This window comes from Lissotriton helveticus, chromosome 3_1 (genome assembly GCF_964261635.1).
Source record: "Lissotriton helveticus chromosome 3_1, aLisHel1.1, whole genome shotgun sequence".
Lineage (NCBI taxonomy): Eukaryota > Metazoa > Chordata > Amphibia > Caudata > Salamandridae > Lissotriton > Lissotriton helveticus.
Window position 1 is genome coordinate 624480145 of NC_136061.1, and position 12773 is coordinate 624492917.

At 48.6% G+C, this 12773-nt stretch overlaps 1 protein-coding gene across 1 annotated transcript in view; it reads right to left on the reverse strand.

Moving 5' to 3' along the window:
- SAXO4 (stabilizer of axonemal microtubules 4) overlaps positions 1 to 12773 on the reverse strand; it is a 164248-nt gene that overhangs the window by 73304 nt on the left and 78171 nt on the right. Inside the window, exons 7-9 of the mRNA XM_078683715.1 lie at positions 9379 to 9491; positions 7603 to 7674; positions 6653 to 6733 (exon numbers count right to left, since the gene is read on the reverse strand). Of these exons, the coding sequence (XP_078539841.1) occupies positions 6653 to 6733; positions 7603 to 7674; positions 9379 to 9491 (266 nt within the window). The remainder of the gene's footprint in view (positions 1 to 6652; positions 6734 to 7602; positions 7675 to 9378; positions 9492 to 12773) is intronic.

Genomic DNA, 12773 nt, shown 5'->3' on the forward strand with positions numbered 1-12773 from the left:
GGAGACCCTCCACCCAAGATCTGAGAAGTTAGAAAAGGTAGGTGACAGCCACCCTTCACATTGGAGACCAAGAGCCTGATTTGGAGTCACCCAGGGATCGTCTCTCAGTTCTACCCTGTTCAATGTCTACATGACTCCGCTTGCCAACATAATCTGTTCCCAAAACATCATCTTCATCTTCTACACCAATGACACCCAAGTCATCCTCTCCCTGACAGACAAGACAACCACCACCAGCGCCAATTGCATGACCAAGGTAGCTAAATGGATGAGAACCAACTGCTTGAAGCTTAACTCTGACAAGACGGAAGTACTCTCCAGAAACATGACCTCCCTGTGGGACGGCACCTGCTGGCTGACCGAGGTAGGACCAACACCTATCAATCATGCCAGAAATCTAGGAATCATCCTGGATGTAGTGTCTTGTGAATTAGAGAGGTGACCCTTTTGGTTCCTGATGGACTCCGTAGAACAGTAACGAAAGTGTGTACATGTGTGGGTGATAGAATTCATGATGTAGAATGTTCTGTGAACTGTTAAACACTGAGGAATATAGACATGTAATACCAAACTCTGAATGTGGCATGATCATGTGCATGTACCCAGGGGGGAGGGTAGGACGCTACACTGGACAACAAGCTTAACATGGCCGCACAAGTCAACACAGTGAGCGATGCCTGCTTCCACATCCTAGGTAAGCTACGAAGATCTTCAATTGTCTGCCATAGAACAAAAGAAACACAATCACACAAGCACTCATCACAAGCAGAATCGTCTAGGACAACGCACTCTATGCCGGAGTCTCCAAGCAGCTCTTACACAGACTTCAGACCATCCAGAATGCCACAGCAAAACTCATACTTCACCTCCCACCCGGCACCCACATCTCACCCCACCTCAGAGAGCTCCACTGGCTCCCCCTTCAAAAACGTAGCCAATTCAACCTCCTCACGCACACATACAAAGCCTTGCACAGCACTGGCCAGTATACCTAAAGAGCTGCATACACTTTCCCCAGCCTACCAGACACCTACGTTCAGTCTCACTCTCACTTGCACACATTCCTACATTCACAAAAGTAGAGAAGGAGGTGGCTCGTTCTCCCACATCACGCCCAAAACATAGACCAACCTCCCACAACACATCGGAGCCTCTTCTTCGTGTTCTGGAGCTCCTCAAGAATCTGAAGATTAGGCTCATCAAATAACTCAATGGGGACCACACGCCCGCTCACCCATTAAAGCGCCTGGATACCCTTATGGGTGAGTAGTGCGATATGCAAATCAACATGACATAACATAACGCATTTTCTCCACCATCAGAAAAGAGTGCACCCATAATTCTATGCTTAGACTCTTACAGTATTTTCAAGGTAATCTGTATTACTCTCCAGCTGCACTACAGACACCACAGCAGAGCTCTGAACGTGGTTATGCCTTTGAGTATAAGCCTTAGCACCTCGCATTCATATTTCTACCCCAGAAATTGGAAGCCTGGAGTACTCAAATCAACCTTATAATTGGAAATGAAAACATAGTGTCTTCCAGCGCTCTTTCCTTGTATGTCACTTATGGTCAGTCAGTCCTCCGTGACATTTGCTGTAGTTGTTTCATAAGTGGTATCAGCATGGTTCCACCCTTAGTTAAGGCTGTCTGAGACTGGTTTGTGAGACCATCCTCAGACCCCACTGCATCCGTAGAGTGTATACGTTTTTGTGTAGTAAACTTGTGCTTTCTTTTTACTCTGGCATTTTGAAGTTGTAAGAATAGGCACTGAGAAATCTAAAATGATCGCTTAGCGCGTTTAGCGTAATTTGTGTGTGTCAGCTGCATTTTAATATTTTTAACAATTTAAGCTTACCTGTTCGGGGGGCTGTCCACTTTGACCTGAGGCCTGTGCTCGATTTCCTCCTTACCGCCCCGGTCCGACGCGGTGATTAGCCCCGTTGCGCGGAGGGTGAGGAAGGGTAGAGACAGGCACTTCCGGTTGGCTGGGGGGCCGGTTAGCGGTCTACTGCTCTTTACCTGCAGAGTCTTTCAGGGATAAAAGGCTGATGCTTAAACGGCCGCGCAGCAGACGCGTGCATTGGGCGCGCCAAAGGCAAGCCCGTCTGCGCCCGTCCGCGGCCGGACGGGGACCAGGGCCAGAACCCCTGGTCGGTCAGCAGCAGCAAGAATAAAATATAATGCGGCAGAACTGCGTGAACTGTGCCCGCCTATAGCCAGGGATTGCAGGCACAGTATGATGGTCACTAAAGATGGCGCCTGCAAACACTGCACGTTTAGGTGAAACATAGACCACATAAGGCAGTTAGAGAGTGTTGAACTTTGCGGTGAGCTACTGAATTGTAGATCCCTAAGTAAACATAGAATTGAAATCTTTGACTTGCTCTCGGACAGAAAGCTTGATCTCCTGTTTCTCACGGACACCTGCTAGACACTGATTCTGAGCCAGACATTCTTGAGGCACTTCCCCCAGGCTATATGATAGCCAGAATTGATAGGACGACAGGTAGAGGAGGTGGGATAGCGGCTATTTTTTTAAAAAACCTTGAGTGCTCTCTTGAACCATTCATGATATGTGAGAGTGAGGCGGGCCTTTTTACGCTTAAAATCAACCCCAACCTTACGGTGACAGGGCTCCTGGTCTACAGACCTCCGGGCACCCCTACATGTTTTCTGCCCAGTTTGGTTGAGGGTATTGCCCATCAAGCTTTAAGATATGACAAGCTCTTAGTATTAGGTGACTTGAATCTTCATTTGGAGGATCCTATGAAAAAAGAGGCCTCTGACATACGCCAGGATCTTATGGCGCTTCATCTGAGCCTGAAATCATGTGCCCCTACACATCAGCATGGGCACTTACTTGATCCTGTGTTCGCCAATTGGGAGAATGTAGAAGTTACCACCCCCAACCCTGTTCCCTGGTCGGATCATTTTCTGGTTCCCTTTGTAGTGAGGATACCAGAGACTGGAGTGCAGGAAAAAGTTACCTGCAAGCACCCACGTAGGAAATGGAAAAATTTCGTGCGGGATGACTTCAACAGGGCATTGATTCAGGGGGGGCCCCCAGGTGGCACAGATAGCGAAACTGCCTGCTTGAATTTGGAAAGACAGCTAGTCAACGCTCTTAATAAGGTGCCACCACTGCTCCCCAATAAACCGATGGGGAGGGCACATAAATCTGCACCTTGGTTTACTACAGCTTTGCATATTGCAAAAGCTGAATGTAAACGTTCGGAGAGGCAGTGGAGAAAGGGATTCTTATGCCAAGGTAGATCGAAGTATAAGGTGGAACAGAAAAAATACTACGGTCTTATTAGGTCGGCAAAAGCCACCTATTATCAGGCGAGAATTGGGACAGCGGAAAACTCTACTAAAGAGCTCTTTCAAGTCTATAAGGAGATTTCCTCCCTTGCAGTCAGGGCTACCCCTATGGATGGCTCGGCTGCATCATGCAACCGGGTTGCGAATTATTTCTCGGAAAAGGTGGAGAAAATCTCCTCCTCCTTTCCTGGAACGGTAAGGAGGGGCATGGAATTTGAGGAACTGGCTGGTGAAGCCGAGGCAGGTCAGAGACTGAGCAATTTTACTATTCCTCCCCCGGAGCTGCTCAGTAAAATCTGTCTCAGCATTAAGTCTGGCTCACCGAGAGACCCCGCCTCACCTAATTTGCTGGGCGAGAGTATGGAGACTCTTGAACCTTATATTAGGCATGTTTTGGAGATCTCGTTTAAATCGCACACGGTGCCTGTGAGATGGAAAAGAGCTATTGTTCTACCACTCCAGAAGAAGCCAAATATCAGTCAGGACATATTGGGAAACCTAAGACCTATCTCGCTTTTGCCATATTTAGCGAAGGTAGCAGAGAAGGTGGTAAACCAACAGCTCATGACTCATATTGAAGACTCTAGCCTCCTACACCCGTCTCAAACGGGCTTCCGGGCTTGTCATTCGACGGAGACCGCATTACTGCCTGCCACGGAATCCATCAGGAAGGGGGCCGATGCTGGACATACTATGGCCCTGATTCTGCTGGACCTGAGTGCCGCCTTCGACACTGTAGCTCACTACACCTTGCTACAGTGCCTGAATAAGGGCGGTGTCTCGGGCCCGGCCCTGAAATGGTTGAAGTCCTTCCTGTTTGAGCAAAGTTTTCAGGTTAGACAGGGAGCGCACTACTTCAGGGATTATAAACTGGAGCAGGGTGTGCCCCAGGGCTCTGCCCTGAGCCCTACCCTGTTCAACCTGTACGTAACACCGTTGGCGGAAATAGCGCAGGGCTTTGGTGTGGGGGTCGTCTCTTACGCCGACGATACCCAGCTGGTAATCTCCCTGTCTCAGGCACCGGACATGGCAGCCTCTAATTTCAGGGCATGCACGCAGGAGCTTGCCTCCTGGATGGCTAAGAACTGCCTGAAACTTAACGGCATTAAGACAGAGGTGCTTGTGGTAGGGGGTGATCCGGCAGGTTGGACGTTGGCTTGGTGGCCTCCGAGTTTGGGCTCGACTCCTATACCATGTACCCAGGCGATAAACCTTGGGGTATGGTTGGACCCCACTCTTTCCTATGAAGTGCACACCAGACGTGTAGTGGGGAAATGTTTTGGAGTCCTAAAAAATCTACGCAAAACAATGGATCTCCTTCCGATAGAGGCAAGAAAGACGCTGGTGCACGCCCTTATAACGTCTCGCCTAGACTATGGCAACATACTCTATCTGGGTGCCACTGCTAAATGTCTTGGCAGATTGCAGGTTATGCAGAATGCCACCGCATGGCTGGTTGTTTCTTATGCAGCCAAGGAGGGCTGCCTCCAAAAGAGCCCTGGATACCATGTACTGGCTCCCAGTAAGGAAAAGAGTAATGTTTAAGGCACTTTGTACCAGCCATCGTATCACCAAGGGAACTAGTCCCTCTTATCTGATGGATCTTGTCACAAGCTATGTGACGGGAAGGTCCCTGAGATCGAGTGGGACTGGCCTGTTGAAAGTACCGAAGGTGAAGAAGGCCAAAATGGGAGGCAGATCCTTCCGGTTCTTGGCAGCTCAGAACTCGAATAAACTCCTGTTAAAACTCCGGATGGAGACCTCTGAAGTTAAGTTCAGAAAGACGCTTAAAACCTATCTGTTCTTAAGTTAATCCTGCAGACGCCTTGTAACGTAGGCCGGGCTGCTTCCTCCTCTCTCACTGCAGCGCGGGGACACGCCGAGATGGCGTAACCATGCGCTTTATAAATTCCTTTATTATTATTATAAACAGCTGCAGCGTTGGAGTGATCAAGCAATCTCACCGTCTGTACACGAGGGTCTGCTCGGTTTCTCTTATATAGAGAGAGAGCAAAAAAATAGCCACAAGCCGGCTAAGCTCCTCCGTCCTCTCCTAGGCAGCTGACCCTGTCCCTATTTGCCACCGGTCCACCATTGCAGCGCATGTTTGGTTTACACCAATGTCTGGCATTAAGGAAAGGCTTCCAGGAAACAGGAACAGAAATACCAAAGAAATGAAATTTGGAAGGAATAGGGAATTTATGAGGGATTTTGTGTTTGCGCAATGTACAAGAGTTTGAAGACCAGGAGAGACTGAGAACCTCAATCTCTCTCATACCATTTTATCAAGATTGGGAATCTTGTTTGATGTTCCTTGATCCTTTTAAGAGCGAAAGCACTGCTCCCATGCCCTACACCGAATAAGAAGAGTGTCAGATTACCTCGAACAGGGAGTAAGGATTGCTTCTTGTGCTCTTTGGCTGATGTAAAAATGAAGAAGCCTTTGAAGGAAATTTTGACATTTCCTCTTTATCTTCTAGAGGATCAAGCCTTTATGACTCAGTAAATGGCGTTTCCACTAAATCCGTGGCAAACCCTGGTAAATTAAGTATGGGGGCATCTTGGACTCCATGGGATGACTCTTGGACGTCTTGGTAGAGAACCCATACAAAAACGTACGAAGTAAAAAAAATATTCAATATAATTTAAAAAACCTGGGCCATGGCCAAAAATGAATGGCTTGGACGTTTTGTGCCACTGGACGCCATCGGAAGTTAGCAGAAATCCAGAAAATGTCAATGTAGGCATTTCAATACTACTTGTTTTTACAGCTTTACAAATAGGAAGTGTGTGTTTAACCTGAAGAGTACTTCCTTAGTATGTAATCAATGTGCTTCTAAATTATAAAACGTTGCACCCAGTGAAACAAATACATCAGTATACAATATAGCTCAAAAGACATAAACAGCATTACCAATTGTTCAGAGTGCCTATGATGCCGTTGGGGGGGTCTTCCATTTCTCCTTATTGCATATTCTCAACAGCTCACAAGTTTTGAAAATCAAATTGTGGTACCATTAGAATCTCTGTAATTTACAAAAGATTAGAGCTCGCCATTTGGTTTAAACTAACAAAATGCCCAGGGAGTTGGAATGTTGAAAAAATATTTTGTATGTGTTAGTTCCTTCACTTTCTTTGGAAGTTAATGTGTAGATCAAACTTCATAGATCAAACCCTAAAATCGAGCCATGGTTGTTTTGTCGGGTAATAACCTTCACAGAGAGCAGGTAGCTAGGTGAAGCAGGTAGAAAAGATAAGAGACAGAGAGATGAGACTGGTGGACAGAGTGGGAAAGCTGGACTTGAGGTTTGCTGAAGACTACACACCTTGGCCCACTTGTCGAAGTCCCTGGTGAAGCCGCTGTCATGCATAGCACGCTGGGATAAGGCTGGTAAAAACTCATTGCCCTGAAAAGAAACAGAGAGGTTACTTCAGTAAAGAGATGTGCAGAAGGAAGGGGGGAAAGCAGTGTTTCTTTCACACTTGGGTTATATCATTTGACTCCTTACAAAGCTACTGTACCAACCAACCCATTTTCAACGCCCTCGTTGCAGGATCCATTTCCAGCTGATATATGGTCAGAGAACCCTGTGGCAGGTATCAAAGCACCCTGAGGCACAGGATCTTCACTTCACAATCAGGGTACCTTAAAGCAGGAGAACCACCTTCAGCCTACCTGTGGTCAAAGCACCCTAAAGAGCCCTTACCCTCAAGCCACAGAGTTCTACACCGCAGATGGAGACGCACCCTGCAGCAGGTATCACGGCTATTCACTTTCTAGTCACGATGCCTTGAGGCAGGAGTGTCAGTTTCAGCCCACCATGGTTAGTGCACCCCCAAAAACCCTTATCCTCAGAGGCTTTGGTTCTAGCACAAACATGACGCGGGCACCCTGATCAGGTATCACAGCAGAGGAGGAAGACCAACTTCAGCCCATGCATGATCAAAGTGATCCGCAGCAGTATCAGGCCAGCCCTTGGAAAATCCCCCACCTTCAGCCCATCTTTGATCAGTGCACATATAGTGAGATTATCTTATGCCTGATGAGACGGTGTAGCAGGTGTCAGTGGACAACAAAGGCACACTCCCCACACGTGGTCTGGGCAATCATGACCCTCATAAACAGGCCACTTAATGCCAGCCCACAACTAGAGCGGAACTCCTGTAGGAGACAAAGACACCTTTTGTCTGCTCCAGGTCTTGGCATCCCACAAAAACAGGAGAAATCACATACAGCTAATCCTCGGCCAGCAGCTCCTGAGGTAGGAGAACTCACCCTTTGACCTGTAGATGGCAAGAAATCAGTTTTTGTGATGCTCACTCCCAATGGACGGCTGGGATCACCAATCTGCAACATAGATATGAGAATGAGATTAGGAGATATTCCATACCCAACCTTCACTCAGCCTCACAGCAGACTGGGCTGATGTTCTGGGTGTGTGCTCACAAAGTGCCCTCTCTGACAGTGTAATCACTCCATGTACACTCTGGTTGGGTGCTTGCTCAGGGCCAACTCTGACTGTTGGTCTGAGTTAGTTCAAGGAGTGCTCTCTCTGAGTGGGTGTTCCAGTGACCATTAGGTTGGTACTTTCTTACATCCCACTCTGCGAGTGGTTAATTTTATTTTAGGCCACCGTGGGTGGGGGCTAGCTCAGAGTCAGTGATTGCCTGGTGATTTCCTTGGGGGAACGCACACACTGGTGTGTTTTCACTTAAAATGTGTGCTTACTGTGAGTACATACCCGCAGTCTGTGAGAGACTGCTGTGGTTATGTCCCAGATGTCATTGGTTACTTACTGCTTGTCACTGTGTGCCTGCTCTGGGTATGTCCCTTTGATGCTGTTATACATGTTTGCTCTGGGTGGATGCTCATTGGGTATTTTGTATGGAGAGCTCCTGCTCTGATTGATTCTTTGGCGTAGCGATGTCTGTTTTTGTGAGTGCTTGGTACATGTTGTGCCTGCTAAGGTTTGGTGACTGTTTTCAGTGAATGCTGGCAAGGAGGAGGTGTGTGATGGATACTAACGGTTCAAGCACTGAAGAGATGCTAGCGGGTACCGCAGATGTGGCTGCAGGGCCATAACGAGATGTGTCTGAAATGTTTGCAAGGCCTAGGTTCAAAGCCTAATGTAAGGCCCATTGAGGCTCTTTGGAAGCTTCTTTCTAATTGTTAAATAAGCATTGGCAAAGCCAATAGGTCACACTTGTAAGTGGCAGCTTGCTGTAGGTGGAATGATGTTGCTGATTGTGCATTCGCTGAGCATATGCTTACTGGGGGTATTGTGTCCATGTGCATTCTGGCTGTGGGTAGGTGCTTGCTGTGGGTAATAGTGGCCGTATACTGCTGGTGGGTGCATCTCTTGATGGGTGATTGGTGTGGGTGACATGTTCCTCTGGGTTATAGCTTCCATGCTTCTAGGGGGTGCATGCTTTGAGTGAGTGTCTGCTGTGGGAACTGAGAGGGTGCTTGCCAGGGGTAAGTGCTTGCAGTGGGTGAAGGTTTCCTGTGGGTAGGTTTATGCTGCTGGTGGATGTGTGCTCTTGGGTGTTTGCTGTGGGCTAAGACTTCCTTTTAGTGAACCCATGCTGCCAGTGGGTGTTAGCTGTGGCTGACCTGTTCCGCTGGATGAAATTATCCTGTGGGTGGGTCACACTGACCCAACCACTGACCCATGTGCTAGGTGAGTGGGTGTATGGGTGCCTAATTTCAGTGAGTGTTTTCTGTAGGTAGGATTATCCTCTGGATGGGTACTTGCAGTGAGCTCATGCTTACTGTCCCCCTCCTCATGCTGTTGTGAGTGACCGCTTTCTGTGCTTGGACTCATGCTGCCAGTGAATGTTTGTTATGGGTGGATGTATGATGTGGGTGAAGGGTTCCTTTGCGTCACGGCTCCTATAGAGACAGTGGGTGCCTGCTCTTGGTGAGTCTTGCAGGGATGCTTGATTTTAGTGGTTGAGTCCTGCAGGGTGGTTCATTCTGTTGCTGGGTGCTTGCTCAATGGGAGACTGATGGGAGATGCAAGCCCACACTACCCCTGCTATGAACACTCACAGGGAGGTCCTGGCGATACTGTGACTTGGGACAGTACATGATTGGCTCCCGGTCAGACCCTTCAGTGAATCCAGTATTCTCCTTACACCCAACTTTCTTCTCTCGGAAACGACCTGCAGAGAAAACAAGTAAATATAGAGGTCAGCACCAGACCCTCCAGCTTGGGACCAAAGGAAGGGAGCACCCCAAGCAAGGTGAGGCCCCTCCAAATTGTGGGCTGTGGCAGAGCTATGAGGCTCAGGGACAAAGGGAGGGATTGAAGTACTTCAGTGTCCAGGATCTCCAACATAAGACAGAGACAAGGAATATTCTGAACCAGTGTGTCAGAGCCCCATTCAGAGGGCCTTGGGGAAGCAGGAGTTACTGGTCCCAACTGAGGTGGTTGGGACGTTTACTCCTGCTGTCCCGGGGCCCACCCTACTATGGATCCCTCTCAGTTGGGCATGTGCCCCTTCTGAACCTGACCTTCAATCGGTAATGAAGCGCGAACAGTAAAAGCTTCTCAGAGAACACTGTAGATACAAATTAGTGTACACAACACATAACTCAATGTGGACGCATTGCCCACAATAAATCTATGGTCAGTCAAATACTTATTTTGTATTACAGAGGTATTTTAATTCTAGTTCTACACATGCAAAGTTACAACAATCAAGAACAATAACACAGTCCCCTCTGAGGTAGGCACCCTAGTACTTGTCAGGCCACCTCCCTCGGTTACTAAGTTCCCATGTGTAATTGGTGTGCTGTTATGTAGCAGTCATGTGTGGCAAGTTAGGGGTGGGCGGACTTTTTCGTAGTCACGCTACGCAAAGCGATGTGAAACGGTAAAAAATCTTCACGAGCACGCAGAGTTCCGCGAACACGCGGAATTGCTTGTTCTGCCCGTTCACGATGCTTTTTTCCTGTTTGCGAACACCGTTTGCGTGCTCGGGTGGAAATATCTTGCGAACACGTATTTCTAAAGCACGAACAAGCAAAAAATGCAGTGAAGCCACGGTTCGCAGAATTTTTGGCAATTCCGCGAACTCCACGGAACACAAAATTACCCAAAGCGGAACGCAATTTACCAACCAGGCCTAGTGGCAACATCCAGGTAATGCAAACTACTCGGCCCTGTTCCGAGCCTTCCCCCCTCTTGGACTCAGTCAATAAGGTGGTATATTGTCCGGGGCCTAGTAGATCCAGTTCTCGGCTTACCCACTCCAGCCATACGAACCCTGGCAGTCAGTACATTGCAGTCTTGCAAAGTCGAGCTGCACGCATTCACTTACACCTGTCCTGTCAGGCATCGTCTCTCTCTCCAGAGCCGCGCTTACCAGCTGTAGGAAAGTAGTAAGTGCTTCTTATGATTACCCCCACTTTTTGCTTTTGTCACACTGTTTTTGGCCTATTCTGACTGGGATCCTGCTATCCAGGGCCCCAGTCTATCGGCTTTCTCCTATAAATTGCAATGCATGTACTTTAGGTACACTCCAGATTGTATTCTGGGTTACCGTTATCAGTCCCTAGTGTATGGTACACCATGTACCTAGGGCATAGGTACCCCAGAGGCCTCCCATGGGCTGCGGCATGTATTATGCCACCCATGAGAGGCCATCCAAATTGACACGAAAGGCCTGCTACTGCAGACTGCGTAAGATGGTGCTTGCACCACTTATTAAGATACAGGTTCACTATATCTCTCTAAATCACTACATTTAAATACCTATCAGTCACCCCTATGGCAGGCCTTATCAATCCTGAAGGCAGGGTGCTGGGTTTTTCATGAGAGGGTGCCCCTGCATGAGCAGAGCCCCTTCGGAGACCATTCAGTGATGCTGCCAGACATATTTGTTTAAGTGCATTATAATCCTCGCAGTAAATGCTAACTTTGAAACCGCTGCTTAGAAACATGTTGTGTTTGGTGTCAAACACCTTGGAATCATACCTCAACACCAGTAACTGGTGTGGGAGGTATGATTCCACCTTCTAGAGGGACATATGTGGGTCACCGGTATACCCGGTACCAGCTTTATCAACCTGGGCAGCACAAAATGGATGCTGCCAGCCACAGACATGGGTCTGCCTTCCTGCTGCTGAGCCATGCTTGCGCAGAAGAAGGCATGGCAAAAGGCTTCCTGTCACTGGGAGGTGTAACCACCTCCCAGACAGGATTTAGTGTATTGGGGCTCTGTGGGTGCACTCTCTGAGTGCCAGAAAGTCTGCACTGGGGGCACATTTGATGTCCCTTCTGCATAGTTCGGCTCAAACCAGTTCTGGGAGCCATTGGCTCCCTCTCTGGTGTGAAACTGGACAAAGGACATGGGTGTAGCTACCCCTCTGTCCTGCGCCTCCCCTAGGAGGGTCCACAGAATCTATCCAACCCCTTCCCATGGGTATAAAGTGGGTTACATGATCACAGGATTTTAGATTTTACCTGGACAAGAGTCTTCTAAGAAGAAACCTAGTAGTTCAACTGCCTGAACGACCCTGCACGACTGAAGAATCTCCCTTGGAGTAAAGGCGTTACCCCCCTGCAAAAGCGGGCACCAAAACGCATCTACTTGGTTTGCTTCTCCGGAGCACCTGAGGACTCCGAAGATTTCAGAAACACAGAAGGTGGCTTCCCGAAGGTCCCTGAGGTTGATCTGCCCTCTCAGCAGTTCTGAGACCAGTATCCCTCGTGAGACCAGTATCCCTCGTGGGGATCGTGCAACCCAAACCCCTGTGCACTGCGTGGTTTTTCAGTTGCATATACTTAGTGATAAATCCTGAGCCTGTGCTTTGGACTTCGTGTAGTCCTGACCCCGAGCAGTATTTGCACCAAAGATTTCCAGCTTCCACTCCACAAGTGTCCTGTGGGCAGGCCCTTTGCTTATTTGCTTGAGGTCTCCTCACGATTCCTGGCTCTGTTGGCCTGTGGGTCCTGGCGAGGGTCACCTCGTGAATTCTTGGGATTACCTGACTGCTCCAGATGTACCCTGACTCCCCATTGGTTGGAGAGTCCCCTGGACCTTGCTGGTCCACACCGTGACCTATTTCCTCTGACGGGTGGGTTGCAGTTGCCAAGGCTTGTTGGTGCTCCAGCCGGACATCGACCCCTCAGCTCTCAACATTATTTGTGGGACAGCTCACCTCCAGGTTTTGGTCATCCTGGTCTCCGTGGATGCAGAGTCAACCAACCCTTCTTTGCACCTGAACAACCTACATCGGTGGGCATTCAACTACCACACCCCTGGTCACCTGAAGTGACCCAGACTCTGTCCCCTCTGCTTTCATGTTCCTCTCACCTTAAATCCAGGCTTGGATACCTCCAGACACTCTTCGCCTTCCTGGCAGCAGTACTTCTTTGCAACTCTCTATTGAAAATGACGAAGGTTTCCGACACCACTTGCCACCTATGCACCCGCCTC